General features: G+C 42.6%; 1 protein-coding gene across 5 annotated transcripts in view; it reads left to right on the forward strand.

Moving 5' to 3' along the window:
• The window catches only part of CACNB2 (calcium voltage-gated channel auxiliary subunit beta 2), a 1,003,604-nt gene that overhangs the window by 880,927 nt on the left and 99,822 nt on the right, over window positions 1–22,855 (forward strand). For all 5 annotated transcript variants that reach the window (XM_086941951.1, XM_086941954.1, XM_086941953.1 and 2 more), the window contains one exon: window positions 5,729–5,851. In XM_086941951.1, coding sequence (XP_086798077.1) covers window positions 5,729–5,851 — 123 coding nt within the window. The remainder of the gene's footprint in view (window positions 1–5,728; window positions 5,852–22,855) is intronic.

The raw sequence follows: 22,855 nt of genomic DNA on the forward strand, positions 1-22,855 counted from the left end.
TGGAAGAGGTACAAGGAGCTGTTTTCAGAGGAAACCATAAAGACCTCATAGCTAATAACATCATTAAGGAACAAATCTCTCATTTTTAAGAATTCGAATGATGATTTAAAAGTAAGAAAAATTTTTGTAACAATTTTACAAACCAGTTACTACTATCAATGCATTAAAAGTGGTGGGAAACCCCTTCGGTCACATGAAAGTCACAATTTAGGAATGATAGTAAAGCAAACCTATGGAAACGTGTCATATCCTTTGCCAGTTTTTCAAAAAACTTTGAAGAAGCTTAAACAGAAAAGAAAAAGGACGAAGGGAGCAAACATGTACTATGTGTTATGTGATATAATGGTGTGACAATATGCCAAGCAAACACCACCCTCAGAGAGGAGATATTAAATCCCTGGGAGTACTGGAAGTGTATTCTTCCATCTAGATATGGAAAAAAACAATACTTTGACCGTAGTCTTACAAAAAGAATGTAATTGGAATGTGAGATAGCATATGTACATTACAGTATCTGTTGTTGGTCACCATGTTGAAAAAGAGAAGCATACATTTAGAAGGTAACACATCATGGAAGTGGGAAAAACCTATTTGTGAATATAGCGCAATGTGCACAGAGGCATTTATATTAGAAAAGGCACCTCGAGATTTTAAACTCAAATGTGTCACAGAGAAAGTGATATGAAAACACATGAAATAAAGTAACAACCAAAAAGTTGCAAAATATAAAATGGAAGTATAACATTGCAAAATATATATCCACGGACAAAAACATGCATCTCATGGAAAACAAAAAAAAATTGCTAAAACAAATATCTGCCCTCCTAAAATGGAAGAAATTGATAGATTTACATTACCATTTATGGATAAACATAATAATGCACCCTACAGGTTCAAGAGTTTTTTATATTGTGATGTCATTTATAGAAAGTGCAAAACTGAATCGTCCTAGATGCCACGCAAGAATATTTTCTATTAAGTAACTGACCTTAAAATGTGATACCAACCAAAATAGCATGTTGCCTGTATAAAAAGATATGTTGGGCACAAACTGCCTGAGAGATAACCAAAATATTTATTAATCAATCAGGGTTTTATAGAGGGCACTACTCGCCCGTGAGGGTCTCAAGGCGCTGAAGGAGGGGGGTGAGAGCAGCTCCGTTGGGGTCATCCAAAAAAACAGGACTTGAGTCCTTTCTGAATTGGTGCAGAGTCGGGCTTCATCGGAGCTGAAGGGGGAGTTCGTTCTAGGTCTTGGCCGCGAGGTAGGAGAAGGAAATTCCACCTGCTCTGGTCCTGTAGAAACGAGGGATGGTGGCAAATGCGAGGTCGGTTGAGCGGAGGTTTCTCTTGGGGGTGTGGAAGGAGATTTGGTCGTTGAGGTATTGGGGTCCAGTGTTGTTAAGGGCTTTCTGGGCATGTGTTAGCAGATTGATGGTTATTCTTCTTTATAGACTTCCCTCCCCCAAAAACAGTGACCAATACCTAATAAATTTAGTCCAAGAAGTGGTTATCCTCCTCTGGTAAAGGCTCATGAAATATTGTGTATTGCGAGATTCTTATTCAGTCCTCTGTCATCTTACAGATGATGGAAGATCCATGTTTAGAACAAGGATATGTAACTCTGGGGTAATTTTCATCTTTATTGCAACACTGAGTGTAATTGGGTTATTAGTAGAAACACAATCATTTTCATGCTGAACTACAAAACTCAGTAAATAAGCCTGTACTTAACCCTCTGGTAGCTTGGCACAAAACAGTCGGGCTTAGCTTAGAGCAATGTGTAAAGTATGTATGCAGCACTCAAACAGTAATAAAGTGAAAACAAAACTGAAGAAAATTCCCAAACCAATTTAGAAAAATTGAGTAAAATGTAATAAATAAATGACAAAATCTAAATAGTACAACTGGAAATAGAAGTCAATAAAGTTCTAGGTGAAAATAGCACCAAAAAAGCACAAAGTGTCACTCATGGTCAGACTGGACCCGGGGAAGTCACACGATCAGGCCGACCACGATCAAACGGAGGACGGCTAGAGGGATCAGTTTTATCCAGCTGAAGAGTTACCATCTCAAATTCATGCAAAGAATGACATTCGTGTTGGCAGTGGCTGTAAGGAGGTCATTGTAATGTGAGGAGCAGGCCCAGCATCATAGACTGTCGCTGTTGCAGCACAAAGAGCCAGTCAACACTAAAGATTCATGTTGGCGGTCAATGCCAGTTGTTGTTGGCGTGAAGTGCAGATCTCGCTGGAGCTTCGTGGTGGTGGTTGTCGCAGATGGTTGTTTCTCAGTAAGAAGAGGTCACTTTGTGGTTGTGGGTAGATCAAAACGTCGGTATCTTCACCCATTCTTTCGGATGAGTACACACTCTGATACCAGCCAAGGGTTCAGGACCTGTGGATGCTGTTTGGGATCAGGACTCTCTCCAGTAGACTCCAGGTAGGCTCAGGTCCAGCAGGAGTAGGTAGGTCAAGGCAGTTCCAGTTGGTACTGGCCACCTGGGCAGTTGCATATTGGAACCATTTCCCTGTGTTGGCTCCAAATTATCTAGAGTGACAAAGATAAAGGCAGGCCTGGTGTCAGGTTCCTTTGTGTGTGCTGCAGGCAGGGTGCCTTGAAGTGTAATCATGGCAGCGCACAACTCCTCCTCCTCTGTCCTGTCTGAAAGACTCTCTCACTCCACACGTGGGGCTCTGTTTTGTGTCTGGAAGCAATACACAAAGCACCACAGGAGAGCTTTGTGTATTGGACACAGGCAGAAGGACACATTTTGCTTAGAGCACAAAAATGCCAACTTCCTAAAAGTGCAACAACAACAAGGTGATCAATAGAATGCTTGAATTAATCTCAGCCACTGGCAGTCGCTCAGCGCCGCATCCGAATCCATTGTTTTTTACCCACCTTGCAAGTTCAGTTTGGACCCACCATATGCTAATCAGTTTAGACCCTGCTCCAATAGGAACAGTCTGGCCCAAACAGCCAGGCCAGGTCCTCCCTGAACCGGAAAACAAGCAACCCAGGTTTGGTTTTGCCCTTGTTATGGCATCATCAGCCGGGCTGGACTGTTCCTATTGTAGCAGCATCAAGACTGATTTGCATATAGCTGGGTCCATTTTTCATTCTAATATTACACCGTATCACAATATTTGTTTTAACAGTCTTAAGAAGAATGAAATGCTACATCGTGCATGCTTCACATGCATAGGACTGTGAAAAATGCAGTCCTGGTATATTGCGGATTAAATCACACCACTGTCTAATGCAGTGATAATTATTTTAAAGACTTTAAAATTATGAAATACTTTGTTGTTCATACCTGTATTCAAAACTGTGACACACAGATCTCTGCAGCAAGTTGTTTGTTATACTGAGAAATCTCACTGCAAAAGTTTATAACTATGGGATAAGCTCTACTTATCACCTGAGCCTGAAATGAAATGAAATGAAAACTGGATTTATACAGCGCGATTGCTACCCTGGGCCGTCCAAGCGCTACAAAAGAATGGTGCTACCTGCTGAAAACGGTCAGCTCCGAGAGCTAGTTGTTTGCATTGAAAAGAAAAGTCTTTCGTTGCTTGCAGAAGGAAAGCAGATTGGGATTAGCCCTATGCTGAAGGGGGACCAAGTTCCACAACTTGGAGGCGTTATAAGAGAACATCCTGCCACCAGCTCTAGTTCTCTTGATTCTGGGGACTGTGGCCAAAAAGGCCTGGCTTGAGCGGAGTTGTTTGCTAGGATGGTACGGTGTATTCAGCTCACGGCTGATTGCCGGGCCCCTTTGCCAGTAGGCTTGATGAGAGATACACATTGCTTTAAAGGAGATTCTCTCCTGCACCGGGAGCCAATGTAGGCTCCTGAGTTCAGGTTTTGCTGACATTCTGCGTGGAAGCTGGAGCAACGTGCGGGCAGCGCAGTTTTGGATAATCTGCAATTTTCGTAGTGTGTAATCGGGCGCACCCAGGTACAGAGCGTTACTAAAATCCAATCGAGACCGGATCAGACCTTGAATAGTTATCTGCTTGGCTTCCAAAGATAAAAGTGGAAGGACTTTTTTCAACATCCTAAGAAGATCAGAACAGGTTGCAGACAGCTTGGTCGCCTAGGTATTGAAAGTCAGGGACTTATCCAACCATACCCCCAGACTTTTCATATTATCCTTAGGAATAGGTGGTGAACCCAGGCTTGGGGGCCATAGGGAGTCGATGTTCGTTGCTGTAGGGGGACCCAGAAGCATCAACTCAGTTTTGTCCCTGTTAAGCTTAAGGCAGTATGTCGTCATCCAGCTTTGTACTTCCTCCAGACATTTCATTAGCCCACTCTGTGCCAATTGGCCGTCCTCCTGGGCAAGGGAGACCACTAGCTGAGTGTCCCTTGTTGTAACCTAAAGAACTTCCCTTTGGGATTCATGATTTGGGAGGAGATTATGACGGCTTCAGGCAGCAAAGAAATGTAGGAAGTTCCACAAATCGTCTAAAATATCCTTTGAAAGTTTGTGGATGCACTAAGACCACTTTTTAAAAGTATCAAGCATGTGAGCGATGCCACCAACGCTCTCCCAGTGCATTTCCTATTGTCACATGCATGATATTTCAGGGACATCTCGTAGCATAACAGAGTATATCAACTGATGACCATATATTACCATTGACATCATCAATGACATCCTTAATTTAAATGGTAAATGTCAAGTACTGTTTTTAGCAGCTAGAAAACCTTGCATACATAGTGAAGCAAGACTGAAGGTATGTGGACTAAGATTTATAGATGAGAGCAAGTATTGTAATATCCTTAATCATGTGAGTGGTAAGTAGATATCTGAGGTCATACTTGATGTTGTCAATGATGGCTGTCATCCCTGCAAAGAGCCAATAAAAACTACTGCCCTTCGAGTCACTTGCAATACATTTGATCAAATATAATAATTTCAGAAGAAAAACTGTAGTAGTACTTTCTAAATACTGATTTGCTCGCAACCTACTTTAAGAAAGCTATTCTGCATTTCCACTTTATTAAACGAATGCCGAAAAAACAGTGTGTTTGTGACTTAAGTATTGGTGATAATGGAAATGGTGGTACGAAATGTACCCCTTGTGGGAAATTGGAGGGTGTTTCTCACCTCTCCCCGGCCCACCTATGCATTTTTTTGTACCCACCATTTGCTGATTCAAGGACAGGAGCCGGCTATCTCAATCCTTTTCCTTTATCATTTGTTCTGCTTTTAGCTCTGTAGTTTAGAAAAAATTTGAAGTGAAGCATATATTTTGGGGATCTCTCCAATAAATGTTGCCCCCATTGACTAATGAGCTTGATGCTTTAATAGATTTGTGCAAGTTTGTGGAATGAGATCAAAGTTTTTGGCAATCAAATACGTGATATTCCTATGGACTAACAGTCTAAACCATACTCACAGAAGCACAATTGCCACTTCTGTAATGCAATGTAAATGGGCAGAGAAGATAGCAGTCATATTCAGCAATAAGCATAATTGCTTCTGTCTAAAAGCACCAACCTGCGTTCTTTATTGTAATACAATAGATCCTGTTAAATAGCTTCTTGTGCAGCAAAGGAGGTGTAGCAGAATTGTTGAAAAATGTTCCTTTACTTTGACTGTCGCATATGATGTTTAGTAATGTATGTGATGTTTAAACATCAGGTGCAAAAAGTGATGTCTGGCAAGAAAAAGTACATAGAATACAAACTAAATGGACTTCTTTTTCTTCTTTAGGTTAAACCTGTTGCATTTGCCGTTCGAACTAATGTCGGCTACAGCGCAGCTCATGATGATGATGTCCCTGTACCAGGATTGGCGATTTCGTTTGAAGCTAAAGATTTTCTCCATGTCAAAGAAGTAAGAAAAACAATCTTCATATGCTTTGCTTTGAAAAATGAATTGCTTTAGTTAGCTATACAATTATTATAGTGTTTGTCTCTTGATTTTCCTCAGCTTAACGTATCTAATTTTTAACTTTCATAATTTAGAGCCAATATATTACTGAATTCCACTGACTGAATTCAACTTTCACAACAGAATATGATAACAGGATTTGAGTAGAGGGCTAAGTCATAGAAACAAATGATGTAACTTAGATGGCTCTCAATTCAACACTTGGGATTCCCAAAATGGATAAACAAACCTAAAAGTCATTGGTTAGGAATTTAAATGAGAACCTTTTAGGAGTCTCTGTACTAGCTTAGGTATGACATCTACATTTTTAATCCTTGCCCATTATGCTCTTCTATTTTGATTATCACATAGGACACAATATTTACAGGAATATAGCCAAGTGAAGCACAATGACATTAGTGTTTAAAGCTTACATCTTCACCCTATTTTGTGCCATTACTCTTCGCTAAACAAAATTGTAGTGAGCAAGGTCCTCCATCAAATATTTTGCCTGGTATTTGGGGGAGTAGGGCAAGACTGAGTCTGGGTAGGGGCATTTGAATCTTTGAATGATCACTTTATACAATGCAAACAACTATAAATGCCTAACACATACAGCAAGTACAAAAGTTGGCCGAACTAGGCACATCTACACACCTTCTTTGGCAGTGCACAGTAGGTTCAGGAAGTAGGATGTGATTTTTTTGTCCACACCCTGAAGCTAGCATCTATTCCTCCCATACATCAGTTGATGGTGACGCTATATTTATGATCTCAAAATTAATGTCATTGATAGTGTCATTTGAAATCTTATCTGTGATGACGTGTGGTAATGAGGTGCATATGGGATGTGGATTGATTATGGTTTGTACAGCTTATCATAACTCGTGAATGTCATTGTTTTGAAATTTTGCATTGTAATCTTAATGTTGCTTGGTTTATTTTTAAAAGGTATTACAAAAATCCAGGTCATGCAAATTGATCAATGTGATGGCAAAACCTGTGCGGGATACTCCGACGTGAATAGCACAATCCTTATGAGCAATATTCCCTGTAATTATTTTTGTCTGTCTGTGGCCTGTTTGCATTGAAGACACACAACAAATTGCGCTGAAAGAAGAGTGCAGTGCCAACTAACTTAAACAAAAAGTTGTTTCAAAATTAGTGCAAATTGGGGCATTTTGATTCAGTGTTGCATGTTGTAGTGGAACATTTTGAGAAAGTTGTAATATAATCATATGATATAATAGACTAACATGGTTACATCACGCCCGAACGAGTGCATGCCGAATGTACCCGTCCCCACAGATACAGAAATGAGAGGACTAAAAAGTTTGGACTTTTATGAAAATATACTTGGACAGCGTGATGTAGATAGTGACCTCCTGAAAGAGGCAGCGTGTGCAGTAAGATATATGTGCTAACAAGCAGAAAGTGTATATTTACATTTTTTGAGAAACAAATGTGAGTTTATTTGAAAAAAGGTCTTTACATACCTACATGTGTTATATGTTTCATATACCTGTGCAATATACATGTATAATTAAACGTTATAATCCAATTAGAACATTGCACAACGTTGCTCTTTTATTTGTAGTGGTGCATTTCAACCATGGTTAGTCCGCATCCACATATAATCTGTTGTCATATTAACATTAGGGTATTAGAACATAAATTGTAATAACGTGTAAGTGAAGTGCTAGATATTTTCTTAATGTAACCAAAGAATTAACGTAATCGTGTATGTGTTTAGATGAATCATATTTGTGTGAAGTGTATTAATGACTAATGAAGTTTTCATATAAAGGCTCATATAATGTGTATATTAATGACTCATATATGCTTGTATTTTAAATGTGTGCACAGTTCTTATGTTCGCCGAATCTGAGATGTCTAACTTTAGTTTCTCCCAGTTAGCTCTTAAATTGAAACTGTTAATTAGGGTATATGTATCTGCAAAATATTTTTTTTTCTTTTCCTTTTCACGTTTCTGTTGCAGTTGCAAGAATTTGTCCATGTTAGTTAGAATAATGTCTTTGTTTCAGGAGTTAGTTAGACACAGGAAGGAGAGGATGCCTTTGAACAAGCAGAGCTGGTAATGAAGGAGGATGTCTTCCATGGCTCAAGGTCATCGAGCAAGAGTTTGGATGTATTGTTACTTCATGGAAAGTTTCCTATTAGGCGGTGCTCAACTGGACGAGGCAGTCAAGTGATGTAATAGAGGGCGTGATTTTTGACTTTTGTATTGGTGATAGGGATTGTGCCCAGGAGATGTCTGCCTTACCGGGAGAGCATCTTGGAACTTGCTCTGTAGCTTACGCTACTCGACCGATTCAACGTTTGTGAGCTTCTTTGGAAGTCTTCACGTGCTGACACCTTTTTGGGAGGTTGCCTGGGGAATGCTAAGTAGGGCTGTCACAATAGAAGTAGAGCAGGGACAGATAATGCTCTTGCTTATTGCCCACAAATGAAGACGGCTCTGGATGTAGTTTGTATAATCATTTGTGTCTTGATTTTGGAATTGGTTATTCTCGGCATGTTGCACTGCTTGAATGTTATTTGTAGGTTTGGTATTAGTGCCCACGTATATTTACACTCTCATTTTAAGGTGTTTATATGTCCAACTGTTCTTGGCTTTATTAAAAATATATACAAAATCGGATTAGGAGTCTATCAGCCACATGCATCAAGGTAAAAACCGGTCGCAAACGGGCAGATTCTCAGAATCTGCCCCTTTGCGACCGGTATTTTTGCATTTAGGATGCATCATTCCAAGCGCAAAAATAATAATTTAAGGAATCTCTAAATTGAGATTCCTTAAATTGCAATTGCATTTAAGGAATCCCAAATTGAGATTCTTTCAATGGAATGCATCAAAGTAAAAAAATTAGCGATTTCGCTAATAGGAGTAGCAAATTACCATGAAGTTGAACTTCATGGTAATTTGCAAAAACTTTGAAAAATGCACTTTTGTGCATTTTTCAAAGTTTCATGTTGCGCACACACATGTCCTTAGGGCATGTGTGTGTGCAACATATGTGCACAGATCAATTTCAGGGGTGCAACAGGGTGTCCTTTTGACACCCTGGCACCCTTGAAATTGAATTCTCAATTTGCGATTCTCTAATTGAGAATCGCAAATTGTCTTCCCATTCAGGCCCGTAGGAATGAATGGGGAGGTATTTCTTAATTGCGATTCGCAATTAAGGAATGTTTAGAAAGCACTATTTTTTAAGCGATTTCTACATGCATAGGCTTTTGCGATTCCTTAATTGCGATTCCTTAAAAATCGCAATTAAGGATCGCAAAAGCCAACATTGATGCATGTGCCTGTATGTTCCTTTGGGGTCATGGGAAATGTTAAAGTATAATTCACTAATGATTTTCCTCCCCTCCACACTTGAAAAGCAGGCAACAAAGACCATCGGCCCGGGTTCCAAAGTAAGTCTAAAACGTGGAACCCAGCTCCATCAACATCATACATGGAAACATTTGGGAATACCGTGGAGAGAACAAAAGTGGAAATTAATTTCCATATTTCATTGCATGAAGTGTAGGATTGACTGGGCATACGATAGCTAAATAAAAGGTGTTTTTAAAGCTATTGTATGTCTTAAAAATTGCGAGTCTCTCGCCTAAATCAGGAGGGTGGACATGTCTGCAAAACACTGACAAGATATCAGAATTTTTAGAACGTAATCTTAGTCTAAAAAGCAAGTCTTAATGGTTTTGAAAGTTGTAGATACATACCAAGGAAATTAAAGAGTAATAACAATTGAAATAACAGAGTAGTAAGTAGAATTGCCTGCTTTGTTGCATAAGTTCCTTGATATTCTGGGACACAAAGCAAGCCTCATTAGAAATGAGCTGAAACCATGTAGTTCTGATAAAAGTTCAAAGCGGACAACACTTCAGAGTCCCATATGAAACATGTGTTTCTAATCTTTGCCTCTCTCCCTTTTCTCTTAGCTCTTTTGTCTCTTCCTCATTTTTTTGCTTTTCACCTTACACTTTCTTCCACCTCGTATCTTAAGCTGCAGTCTGTTCCTTGTTTGGTTGCTTTTGTTGTTTTTCGATTTCTTCTCCCCTCATGCTCTATCACTTCTGACGAACTCCTTGTCTGTCCCCAGTGCTTAATTTGTACAAGAATGAATAGAGGTGCCCAGAGCTCTGCTCAGAAGCCTGCCGCCAGTGCAATTGAATGCCAGTGGACCAAATAACAAGGCTACATAGTGGTAAATGCACCTCATGCCTCTTTAATCTACTACCATAGACTCCACTATTGTATTTATATATCTCCCCATTTATGCTGCACACTATCTCACTAAATTGGCTGTTCCTAACCAGCTCTGAGCTGAGTACTTCTGAACCTTGATCTGGGTCCCAGCAGAGCACTATCACCCTTTGTGAAATTGAGTGTCTCAGCTTCTGTGGACCATGCACATCATTGTCCTGTATGTAGAGCTATGGCAGAGGGCTTTGAGCACATGTGTACACCATCCACACACCAGCATGGAGAAAATCATAACAGCAACAAATAAAAAGAATACAATACAAATAAATCCTTACAGTTGCAGAGACAGAGACAATCGCACCACTACAGTGCCAGGGCACGAGGAGCTCTATGCACCCTGATATCCTACCAGCTTCTGAAAAATATTTGAGAGGTTATTTGACAGTTAAGACAGAACACCAGCTCCAAAGTGGTCCTTTAACCATGTTTCAGTGGCTGCCAAGATCTGAAATGTATTATCAGGCAGCATGGAATGAACATTGCTGAGTATGCCATAGCAGACCTTTATACTGATGTGAGTAAATGCAGAACGTTTGAGCCTGACTCGGGCTATGCTATCATGTTTTCTCAATACTGTTTGTGGATCATCATGACCATTGTGGTAAAGTTCAAATGGTAAGATTGGTTGGCTTTTCCTCCTGTGTCCTGTAGAGGAAAGATGGGAAGAAAACACCATGAAGAGATAAAATACTAGGTTAAAAGAAACAGCAATTCTAGTGTACTTCTCTTCTCATGCAAAAATAAAATAATCAGCAAAGTCACGTCTCTTTAAGTGCCTTAAAGCTATATCTGGGAGTGTGCCAAAAACACATCATTTGCTTTTGCGAATTTACGCGAAATGCGAATCCGTTGCAAAGCACCATACTGTAGGCTAAAATGTGTCTGTGCATCAATTTTTGTTGTGAGGACACATTTTGAGCCGCTAGTGTTTTGGCCATTTTGTTTTCCTCTGCGCTGACGGTATATTTTTGCTGCAAACAGTGCATAATTATGTGATGTGGCATGATGGCATCATTTTAGAAATCGTTACAAGTGTAAGGCAAAATTCCACAAATTACGTAAATTACAGGGGCGTAATTTAATGTTCATCAACGCCTAGGTATATCCCCCAGGAACATGATTGGTTGGCAGCTAGAAATTGCAAGCTACTTAAAGGCAGTAGGAACCACACTCTCAGGGGTAGCAGTTGCTACTTCTGGCTACCTGCCCTTGAAATAAATGCTCCCATTATCATCTTTGCCATTATGTGCTGTTCTTAAACTGACCTCAGTATCCCATGACTGTGAATTAGGCAACTCGTGCTGCATTGGGGTCGAAGTGATAACTCTTTAAAAACTGCCTCCCAAGTGCATGATTCGAAGATACTAATGGAGGGCTAGTGTGTCATCAGGGACTTTAGGTGGAAGTCAAAGACCATATTTTAAAGCTATTGTTGCTAATGGAGGTCACTGTCTTCAGCACACATGAGCAAATATATCACAGTGCTGAAAAACTGGAAGAGTCCAAGCTTAAATTCTGAATCCAGATGAATAAGAAAATAATGACATGTGCAGAAAAGCTGCTTGTCTTGAAATCAAAGTGGTGCTGGTGAAGTCTCTCCGTGGCAGCATGCGCGCTTCCAGTTAGGTCCTTGAGGAAATATAAATTTTATGGTCAAGAAATGTTCCCTAACGTGTACCCCACCGTCTCCATGTACCAGCTTAAAGTGCATGTAACTTCCCTCCTGTGCCAGCTATGAAGACGCAAATACATTTGCGTCCAACGTTAACATGTCCTCCTTCAGATCCACCCTGAACGGGTTGAATATTCTGTTCCTAAGTATGCCATGCCAACGTCTTTTTGTGGTGTACTTTACACGTTTTTCAGCTCTGGCGAAGTAGGCCCTGAATTCTGCCATCGAGCCTTTTCCTGCCTTCTGACTCTGAACGCCTCAGCCTGGGCTGCCTCTGTACCCGTGACCTCCGCCTTACTCCCTGCGCGGCTAACGGCGCTTAGCTCAGCCTGCTGCCTGCCAAAACTGTATTCAACCTTCGAATTATCTGTTCCGCTCCTCAAACATACATTCCTGCCTACTAGTTCAAGTAAACATCTTTCCAGCTGCAGAGCAAAGGGCTCGGCCTCACTGTCTCCGTGCAAGTAATTCATAGCCTCTGTTACCATGGTAGGCCCATGCCCCCTCACATCTCATGCAGACACGTAGACGCTTATACACGCACTCACAGTCAGTATAGAATAGCCTCTGCCCAAGAGACCTTTCCCTCTAGATAATATGGTTCCCAAACATCAGATATTAGATATGATATAGGTACGAGTGGATCTGACATGCCAGACTTCTGTCTCTTTCCGCTAGTGTAAATGTCAAGTCCCCTGCACCCTCCAGCTCCACGTCAGCTCCACGTCAATCACACGTCATGCAGCTGCGCGCGCATCCAGGCCTCAGATTTCTGCTGACATTGCAAAATTCTGCTAAGTACCCACCTCCTTGTGACACTTACATGTGACGTTTCTAGCACACACCTCTATGTTCACGCCTAGTTCACGCCTTTTGATTACGTATTGCTAACACGTGTGTGATTTTATCTTGTATCTCTCAGCTGTTACGCCTACTGTATTGGTATTCATTATATGGTTTAAGTATAAAAGTTATGTCTTGTCAATAAAGTATGCTCTATCCCTTCCTGCACCCCAGTGGTGGCAGGAACACGATATCCGGTACCAGAACCATTCCTTTTTAAGGAATAAAACCCCTAAGAACTCTAACACCACGGACTCTGCGTCTTTCTTTCCGATTGAGTTATTTTTGTTTAAGTACTTACCTGTATAGAAATTAGGACGGTAAATCAAATATTTACCACATTATTTGGGCGCCCGAACAGGGACCCCTCCCCCACCTTACGCGCCGGTTGGTGCGTTGCAACCTTTGCCCCCTGCCATAAGTCACGACGGACCATTACGCGTACCCGCAGGATTTCCTGTATCGCCCTCTGGCCCACGGAGGTGACGGAGACTGCGATCAGCACCCAGACGAGGCGGTGAGGAGTGCGGAGGATCCCGACCAGAGCCTAGCCGAAAGAAGCAAGGTCCGAGGTGTCAAGAGGCCCACCAGTTTCCGAAGTATCCACGTGTCGAGTTGAGTCGAGTCCAGTCCGGTCCAGTCCAGTCGAGTTTTCCGAGGCCTTCCGTTCCGTGCTTCCCGGTGAGTACCATTGCTGGGACGTATCTAGACGGGTGCATTATTATGTATCCGGTAAAGACGTGTTTGGGTACACAAACACGGTCTGCACTGTTTTAGACAGTGTATCTGTACTGTTTAGCAGTATATCAAGCCTTCAAGTTCTTGCACTGTTCTCGACAGTGTATCTGTGCTGTTTAGCAGTACATCTAGTATCAAGGGTAGTGATATATGTTCAAAATGTTTTCATGTGATTAATGTCGTGGTATGAGTGACTGTTTGATGTACATTACTGTGTTTTTGTGTAACTAGCTGTATTCAGAAGTAAGTAACAAGTATCGAGTACCCAGTACTAAGTAACAAGATGCCGTTTTTCAATAAACTAAGACAGATAGGAACTAGGAAAGGGATGCTAGAGGAAGAAATTCCTATCCCCCCTAGGGACACTCCTGGAAATTTTATGTACCATAAGCATGGCTTAGATGCCATATTGTATCTAGATTTATGGGCCGATTATACTAAGCACCTAGACGAGAGACACAGATGGCCCGTTACAGGAACATGGGATGCCGAGTGCATCGTGAAGGTAGAAGAAGCGCTATGGAAAAAGAAAGCCAGACAATCTCAGAAAGACGCCATAGAATTTTGGCGTAAAGAATCACATAAACGTGCTGAAAGAGCACTCCGTAGAGAAGACAGACATAGAGAAGAGTCAGATAGAGTCCGAGAAAACGAATTAGTTACTGAAGGGATTCGAGTAAAAGCAGAACAAGTAGACCGTATGCGAAACAATCTTGTAAATGGCATGTATCTTGTGGCCGAGGGTTCGCCTGAAGCCACTTCAGAAATACCGAAAAATCTGCCGCCACCATTGGTTCCGACTAAAGTAAATCACAGGACCACCAAAGATATATTCCTTGCTTCCTATCTAGACGATGTAGCACCTGCTTACACCAATCCACGTGCCCGCGTCCCGCCTACTGACGGTGACGGGGACGGAGGTGGCAACCCGCCTCCAGACCATATCCCGCCATTACCGCAACAAGGCTCCCCCGTTCGACAGCCTGCTCCACTTGTTCCTCCACCTCCACCACTTCCCGCACCTAAGATTAATATACCAAATCCGATTGTGCCTGATCCCAGTAAGAGACAAGTTCAGGTACACATACAGACTCCACAGAGAAATAATGCTCAAGCCTCTGGCTCAGGAGGTGCGACAGGGGGTCTCCAGACCCCGCCAGCAACACACAGATTACACCTTAGAGACCTGCTGAAGCAACATACACCCCAATCACCCCGTCTCGACATACTCAAAGAACCCCTTCCAGTTTGCAGATACGATCCAGTACCCGGTAAAGAAGATAGGATGTTGATAGCATCACTACGCTTGCGACAAGCTACAGATTATCTAGTGTTATTCCCAGGGATGACTGATCACCTAGATAGAATATATCATTTTGTCCAGACTGGAGAAAATCCCGAAAGTATTAAGGAGGCCCTGGCACACCAGAAAGTTGACACTCAAGCATATGTATTACGTTTTTTCATAAATTGCTTAATAAGAGACCGAGACAGGCCTGGGGTAGACCAGGATGAAATGGAAGCACTAAACAAGTAGGGTCAAAATATAGCCGAAGGAAAGCATGATAAAATGAATTGTATATCAAGCATGTACAAGAAAATCAGAAAGGCAGTAATAGAAATACATGAAAAAGAAAAAGAAAGTGACAGGAATGACTCCTCCGAGGAGGAGGAAGGACCTGAAGAACCAGAAACGACTACAGATAGGATAGCGTATGTAGGTAAGGGAAATTACCTTAGGAAAGGCATTCGTCCAGAAAGCAAGAGAGTTTTTCTCTCTGGCATATCAAAACCAAGTTCCCCTGAACATCTGTTTCAAGTTGCCGATAAAATGCTTCAAGAACAAATGGGGTACCATGTACTCAATTCTATGGATGAACAAGAACTAGCCCGGTCAGCAGTACTATGGGCTGACAATTCTAACACATACAATGATGATACAGTAGCACAGACATTTCTGAACCTTTCCCCAGACGAGCAGAAATTAGCTGGTATATACATGATTCAGCATCTCATCACGTTATACAGACAACAACATTCTGATCCAGGACCCTTACCTGATACATTAGAAGCACTACTTATGAATAGATGGAGAGGCCTAAGTACCAGATTAATTCAAATAATTCTAGAACAACGACGTAAATATAACGCTTTCTTAGGCCCACAATATGTTTCAGCTCAGCCACCAGAAAGAAAAATGTGTCATTTTGAGCATTTTGACAGGCAGAATCCGTTACGAGAAGTACACCCAGTTATGGGTACCGATAATACCCTGAAACGTGTGTATGTATACACACCTCTGACTAAGTTAGAACTATTAGAAATGAAGAAACTAGTACCCTGTCATGATAAAGACCCTGCAGGTTTTCACCGAGAACTTAAAGACATGTTACTCATGGGAGATTACACATATACAGACATTATGAAATTGTTAAAAGTACTGCTGCCCACCGGCATCTACGAGAAACTCAAGGAAAGAGAATGGGAGGTGGGAGATAAAAAGATTATATGGACTGAAATAGAAGACGAGGAAAAAATTCGTACTCCAGGGCTAGGCCTTGGGGAGAAAGCAAAAGCATTACCAGGTCTAATATTACAGGTCTTGCCAAGATTATTGACAACTAAAAAGGAAGACTGGGATGCAATCTCAGCCTGTAAACAGAAACACGATGAAGATACCAGTGACTTCTATTCAAGATTCGAGAAATGTTTCATTATTAATAGTGGCCTAAAACCAGGTAGCGAGTCGTACCCGCATCTTTTTGTGACAAAGTTAGTCGAGAATTCCCTGACATCAGTTAAGAACCGTGTATATAAAGTTGAAAGTACATGGCAAGCAAATACGCCATCCCAGATGTTACAAATGTTACAATACCACCAGAACAGAATTAGAGAAGAACAGGATCACGAACAGAGACGTATGAAAGACACGAAAATGAAAATGTTAGTGGCCCAGTCGGTTCCAGCCGACGGCCAGAGAAAGGGTACGACCCAGACAGGTAATGCAGCAGCTCCCGTTAAAGGGACATGCAACTATTGCAAGCAACCAGGTCACTACGTACATGAATGTCCAGTCCTGAAACACAATATAGCAACAGGTAAAACTAAAGAAAGACCACATCCGCCTAGACAAGACCAGGTCCAGCAACAGACTTCACAGAATTCACAACCTATGCATGCTCCACCACATACAGCACAGACCGCAGCGGTATCACAGCCACAGCCCATTGCCGCGACACAGCAAGTTTCACGACAGATGAACCAGTATGCCCAATCTGATTATCCCGATTATCAGCGATACACATGAAACAGCCTAGAGAGGGAGGTTGGCTTGCCTCTTATTGAGATTCCTGTAGATGAAGAGGGTCCTTATGTACACAGTCAAGTATTGGGAAAAGACAGAAAGTTTTTAATTGACACAGGGGCAAGCCGCACAACAATCAGCCATAATGAAGTCCCAGGGGCACCCCTCTCAGGCTCACAGAATGTTTCCCTTGGTTTTTCAGGACAGCCTATTGTAAATGAGGTATCGAAACCAGTCCCCCTGGCTGTGGGTCCATTATCACGCGTTACAGACTTGTTACTTACGAAATCATGTCCAGAAAACTTGTTAGGTATCAAAACATTGAAGGCTCTAGGAGCTGTGATATGTTGTTCTCCGGAAGGAGTTAGACTTTTCCTGCGTGACTTTAAGGGTCACTATGTATTACGAGAGTTTGATGTCAGATTGAAAAATGTACCGAAACACCTGTGGGCCCAAGGCCCAACCGATGTAGGTTGCATGCACATCACACCATACCGTGTTACACTCAAACCAGGAGTTGTTTTACCGAGAATCAGACAATACAAGTTACCACCCGATGCTGTAGTGGCTTTACTGGAAATCATTGAAGAGCTCATTGCCCAAGGAGTGGTCGTAGAGACCGACTCCAATATCTGTAATTCCCCTATCATTCCGATTCTTAAACGTACTGATCCCAATGCACCGCCAGTATATCGGCTGGTGATTGATTTACGAGAACTGAATAAATGCATTGTTCCACAGTACTCTGTGGTTCCCGACATCTCTTCCCTATTGACTGCTATTGATTCAGAAGCAACGTTCTTTACTGTAATTGACCTCAAGAACGCCTTCTTCAGTGTGCCCATTGATCCAGAGAGCCAATACCTCTTCGGATTCAGTTTAAATGGACGAAGTTTCAAATTTTCACGCGCACCTCAAGGATTCACAGAAAGCCCCAGCATCTATAGTCAAGCACTGAAAAGACAACTTGATTGTATCCAAATGCCAGTTAACACCGCCTTACTACAATACGTCGATGATCTGCTGATCACCGCACAAAGTGAACCCGAATGTGAACAAGCATCACTGACAGTTTTACATTTTCTGGCCGACAAGGGACACAAGGTGTCTCCTTCGAAGCTACAATTCTGTGTTCAGCAAGTTGTGTACTTGGGTCACTTGCTGTCCAAAGTGGGGAGACAGCTCACTCCTGACCGCATCCAGTTAATTGTAAATATGCCACAACCCCAGACACAAAAGGAAGTGCGGGCCTTTATAGGCCTCACCTCGTACTGCAGACAATGGATTCCCCAGTATGCATTTCTAGCAAAACCACTCATTCAGTTGACAACACAGGAGGCAGCGACTTCGACTGCCCTTCCCTGGACTCAGGAACACACACAGGCCTTTGAGGAATTAAAGAAAGCTTTATGTCAAGCACCAGTTTTAGCGACACCATGTTACAGCAAACCTTTTACACTTTTTGTTACAGAACGTGATGGTACAGCGTTGTCTGTCCTCACTCGAGATCAAGCAGGTTCACATAAGCCTTGTGCTTATTTTTCAAGTACATTGGATTCAGTAGCCCAGGCACTCCCTGCGTGCTTAAAGTCAGTCGCAGCGACAGCCCTAGCAATCAGACAGAGCGATTCAATTGTCTTAGGACATCAATTAACAGTACAAGTTCCACATTCTGTAGAGGTTCTTCTAAACCGAACCCAGACTCAACACTTGACTATAGCACGACTGACAGGTTATGAATTGACGCTATTCCAGCCACACATAGAAATCAGACGCTGTAACATTCTGAATCCCGCAACATTGTTACCTTCGATTATGACTAATTCAGCCCGCATGATTGTATAGAGATCATTAATGCAGTAACAAAGCCCTGACGAGACTTAACAGATGTTCCACTGACAAATCCAGACCTGACACTTTATGTGGATGGTTCATGTATGAGAACAGACACAGGAGAATTAGTGGCCGCGTATGCAGTGACCACTGAAACTGAAGTTAAAGAAACATATCGTATTGATACACTGTCTGCTCAAGCAGCAGAGCTCATCGCTCTGACCCGAGCCTGTATACTAGCCAAGAACAGAAATGTTAACATATACACAGATTCACGTTATGCTTTCGGAGTCGTACACGACTTCGGAGTGTTATGGCAAGAACGAGGTTTTTTGACCTCTCACGGTGCCAAGATCCAACACGGTCCCCTCATTCAAGCACTATTAGAAGCAATACATCTGCCTTCAGGCATATCCATCCTGAAGTGTAAAGCACATACTAAAGTTACAGATTCCATTTCCCAGGGTAACGACCTGGCAGACCAAACAGCAAAACATACAGCATTGACTCACACCCAGACAACTGATGTGACAAAGACAATAGTGCCGACACAGTGTATGACAGTCAGGGATCCCACACTAGATGTAATCGATATTCAGACACATGCTACTCCAGATGAAATCAAAAAATGGACTGAACTAGGAGGGATCCAGACAGATCAGGGATGGATGACGAAGGGAAAATCTACATGGTTTCTCCCCGACTCTATGGTTCAAGTCATAATAAATACAGCACATAGTCCAGCACACCTAGGAGAAAAAGCTATGTTAGACAGTTTACAGAATCTCTGGTACAACAAACATTTACGAGCAGCAGCAAAACAGAAAGTGCGTACTTGCATGATCTGTTGTCAGTTCAATCCAGGTAAAAGCGTCCCTGTAGAGCAAGGTGGATTCCATCCTCCCGATCACCCTTTTGAAGTCCTCCAGATGGATTATATCCAGATGGACCGTTGTCGAGGATTCAAGTATGTCCTCGTAGTTGTTTGTGCACTTTCCCGTTGGACCGAAGCATATCCAGTCCCAGATTACACTGCCCCGACCACTGCCAGGCAGCTGGTTCGAGAATTCTTCCCACGGTACGGCTTGCCTCGTATCGTGTACTCAGATAACGGACAGCCATTCTCATCCGAGCTCATGAAACAGGTTTCCCTTCTGCTAGGATATCAGTGGAAATTCCACTGCGTCCGACATCCCGAGGCCGCTGGCCTTGTAGAGAGACATAACCAGACACTGAAAACACGCCTTGCTAAAATCTGTAAAGAGAAAGGGGTCGACTGGATAGTCGCCCTGCCAGTTGCACTGTTCTATATGAGAATGGTCCCCCATTCGAGATCAGGACTATCCCCGTATGAGGTGGTCTTTGGTCGACCACCGAATATGTGGGGGACGCCCATGCCTACGAAAATAACCGATGTTGATTGTAACATGCTGACAGATTACCTTGCCTCCTTGATGTCTGCACTCCAATCATGTCGTTCACAGGTTGCCGCAGCCTTCCCCGACAACACTGATGTAAAGCCACATGATGTCCGTCCCGGGGATACTGTGTTGATTCGCAACTTCGACAGGAAAAGCCCGCTGGAGCCCCGCTGGAAGGAGCCGAAGATCGTCCTTCTGACCACGAGGACGGCGATTAAAGTGGAAGGACGAAAGGGGTGGATCCACACGAGTCATATTAAAAAATGTAATGAACTGTTGCCAGAGACTGACTCGTCCACCCCCTCAAAGGACTGCCTTGATACTAGTGACTTTAAAGTTCCCAAAAGAGAGAAAACTCCTCAAGAGGAGTACAAAGCGAAATTACGGTCTAGCAAGTCAGACAGTTTAATTGTTTAAGTCCTCCCCTAGGTGAATCGGTTAAATAGTTTCTGACATGTATCCCCTAGACCGAGATAGAGAGAGAGAGAGACGATTCAAGAAACGTGCATATTGTAAATCACTCCGTAGTCACTGTATAGTGACATTATTGGTTATGTTTTTTCTAAGTCTTTTGATTATTGTTGCCAGTATATTGCTGCCTATATACTACCCTATCTTCAAGCGTGAACAATCTGCTTACAATGTCACTGCCGAGCATTCTTTTAGCGAATTACCCCCTCATGAATTATCTTACAGACTTGCGCTGCGCAACAACACATTCATTAGTATGTTACATCACTCCCATCAGACTAATAATGCTACAAACTGTTGGATATGTGGCCGACTCCCTCCCTATCAGAAATACAAGGGAGTTCTGCCCCTCTTTCCGTACCCGTTCACACACAATGGCTCATGTGGAGCATGGTTTAGAATAATTAATTCCTTAGATCCTGATATTACTGTTTTCGAAGGAAATTGGGTTTGGGGAAACTTGAACTTAGTTCTGCTTAACGCCTGTTATCCTGACAAGAAGGGACTTCCCACTAGAATAGGAACTGATCTAGAAAATGAAGTATATGGATTAGGTAATTATACAATTAACCTTATGATTCTTACTGTCGAATCCGAAGCTGCACCAGTTCTCCCTGCTATGTCCGTATTACCAGTCACAGGTGACTTATGTGTCAGAAAGAAGGGTTCAGTACACTTAGGTCATAGTAAATGTACTACTGTGGTTGAATTCAGTCATCAAGGCAAATCTTCCTTTAGAGCTACTCGTCATTCCTACTTTGTTTGTGGCCATACCGCATACATACGCTTACCTCCAGATTGGGATGGTACCTGTTACATTGCATTCCTTCTGCCACCTGTTTTTCTAGCCCCTCCTGATTATCACAGAAATACAAATCTAGTAAAGAATAGACTCCGAAGAGATCTCCCGATTGTCGACTATACTGAAACGGCATGGGAGCAATACACAGACTTCAATAAAGGTTTCTTCCCCTACTTAGGTACTGTCTTTAATAGTAAACTGATACGAAGATTAACTAGAACCCTCGAAGCAGTAGTGAATGAAACTACCTCCGCTCTAGGCAACCTAACAGAGGAGCAATCTGCCATGCGGGTTGTTGTTCTCCAAAATCGTCTTGTTATTGACGTCATCCTAGCAGATAGGGGCGGAGCTTGTAAGGTCATCGGGTCAAGTTGCTGTGTTTTCATTCCAGAAAACGCGCCAACAGTATATAAAGCTATTACACGTCTTCATAAAATTGCAAGTTTGATACATCAGAATCCAGGCACCTGGACTTGGTCCGGTTGGTTCTGGACAACGTTGACCGCTTGGGGATGGAAGATCCTATCCTTCCTAGGCATTGCCCTTGTCATAGTATTCAGTTGCTGCCTGTGCCTACAGTGTGGGCCAGCGATTTGTGGTCTGTGCGCCACTTCATGTATTCCACATTCCAGTTTTCACTCAAAACGCGAAAAGAAGAAAGAAGAGCAAATGATGTTACAAGAACAGACTGATCGGTTCATGAGAATCGATATATCATGAAGGGTCCGTAGGGAACAAGGAGGGAATGAGGAAATATAAATTTTATGGTCAAGAAATGTTCCTTAACGTGTACCCCACCGTCTCCATGTACCAGCTTAAAGTGCATGTAACTTCCCTCCTGTGCCAGCTATGAAGACGCAAATACATTTGCGTCCAACGTTAACATGTCCTCTTTCAGATCCACCCTGAACGGGTTGAATATTCCGTTCCTAAGTATGCCATGCCAACGTCTTTTTGTGGTGTACTTTACACGTTTTTCAGCTCTGGCGAAGTAGGCCCTGAATTCTGCCATCGAGCCTTTTCCTGCCTTCTGACTCTGAACGCCTCAGCCTGGGCTGCCTCTGTACCCGTGACCTCCGCCTTACTCCCTGCGCGGCTAACGGCGCTTAGCTCCGCCTGCTGCCTGCCAAAACTGTATTCAACCTTCGAATTATCTGTTCCGCTCCTCAAACATACATTCCTGCCTACTAGTTCAAGTAAACATCTTTCCAGCTGCAGAGCAAAGGGCTCGGCCTCACTGTCTCCGTGCAAGTAATTCATAGCCTCTGTTACCATGGTAGGCCCATGCCCCCTCGCATCTCATGCAGACACGTAGACGCTTATACACGCACTCACAGTCAGTATAGAATAGCCTCTGCCCAAGAGACCTTTCCCTCTAGATAATATGGTTCCCAAACATCAGATATTAGATATGATATAGGTACGAGTTGATCTGACATGCCAGACTTCTGTCTCTTTCCGCTAGTGTAAATGTCAAGTCCCCTGCACCCTCCAGCTCCACGTCAGCTCCACGTCAATCACACGTCATGCAGCTGCGCGCGCATCCAGGCCTCAGATTTCTGCTGACATTGCAAAATTCTGCTAAGTACC

The sequence above is a fragment of the Lissotriton vulgaris genome, chromosome 10 (assembly GCF_964263255.1).
Source record: "Lissotriton vulgaris chromosome 10, aLisVul1.2, whole genome shotgun sequence".
NCBI classification, from domain to species: Eukaryota; Metazoa; Chordata; class Amphibia; order Caudata; family Salamandridae; genus Lissotriton; species Lissotriton vulgaris.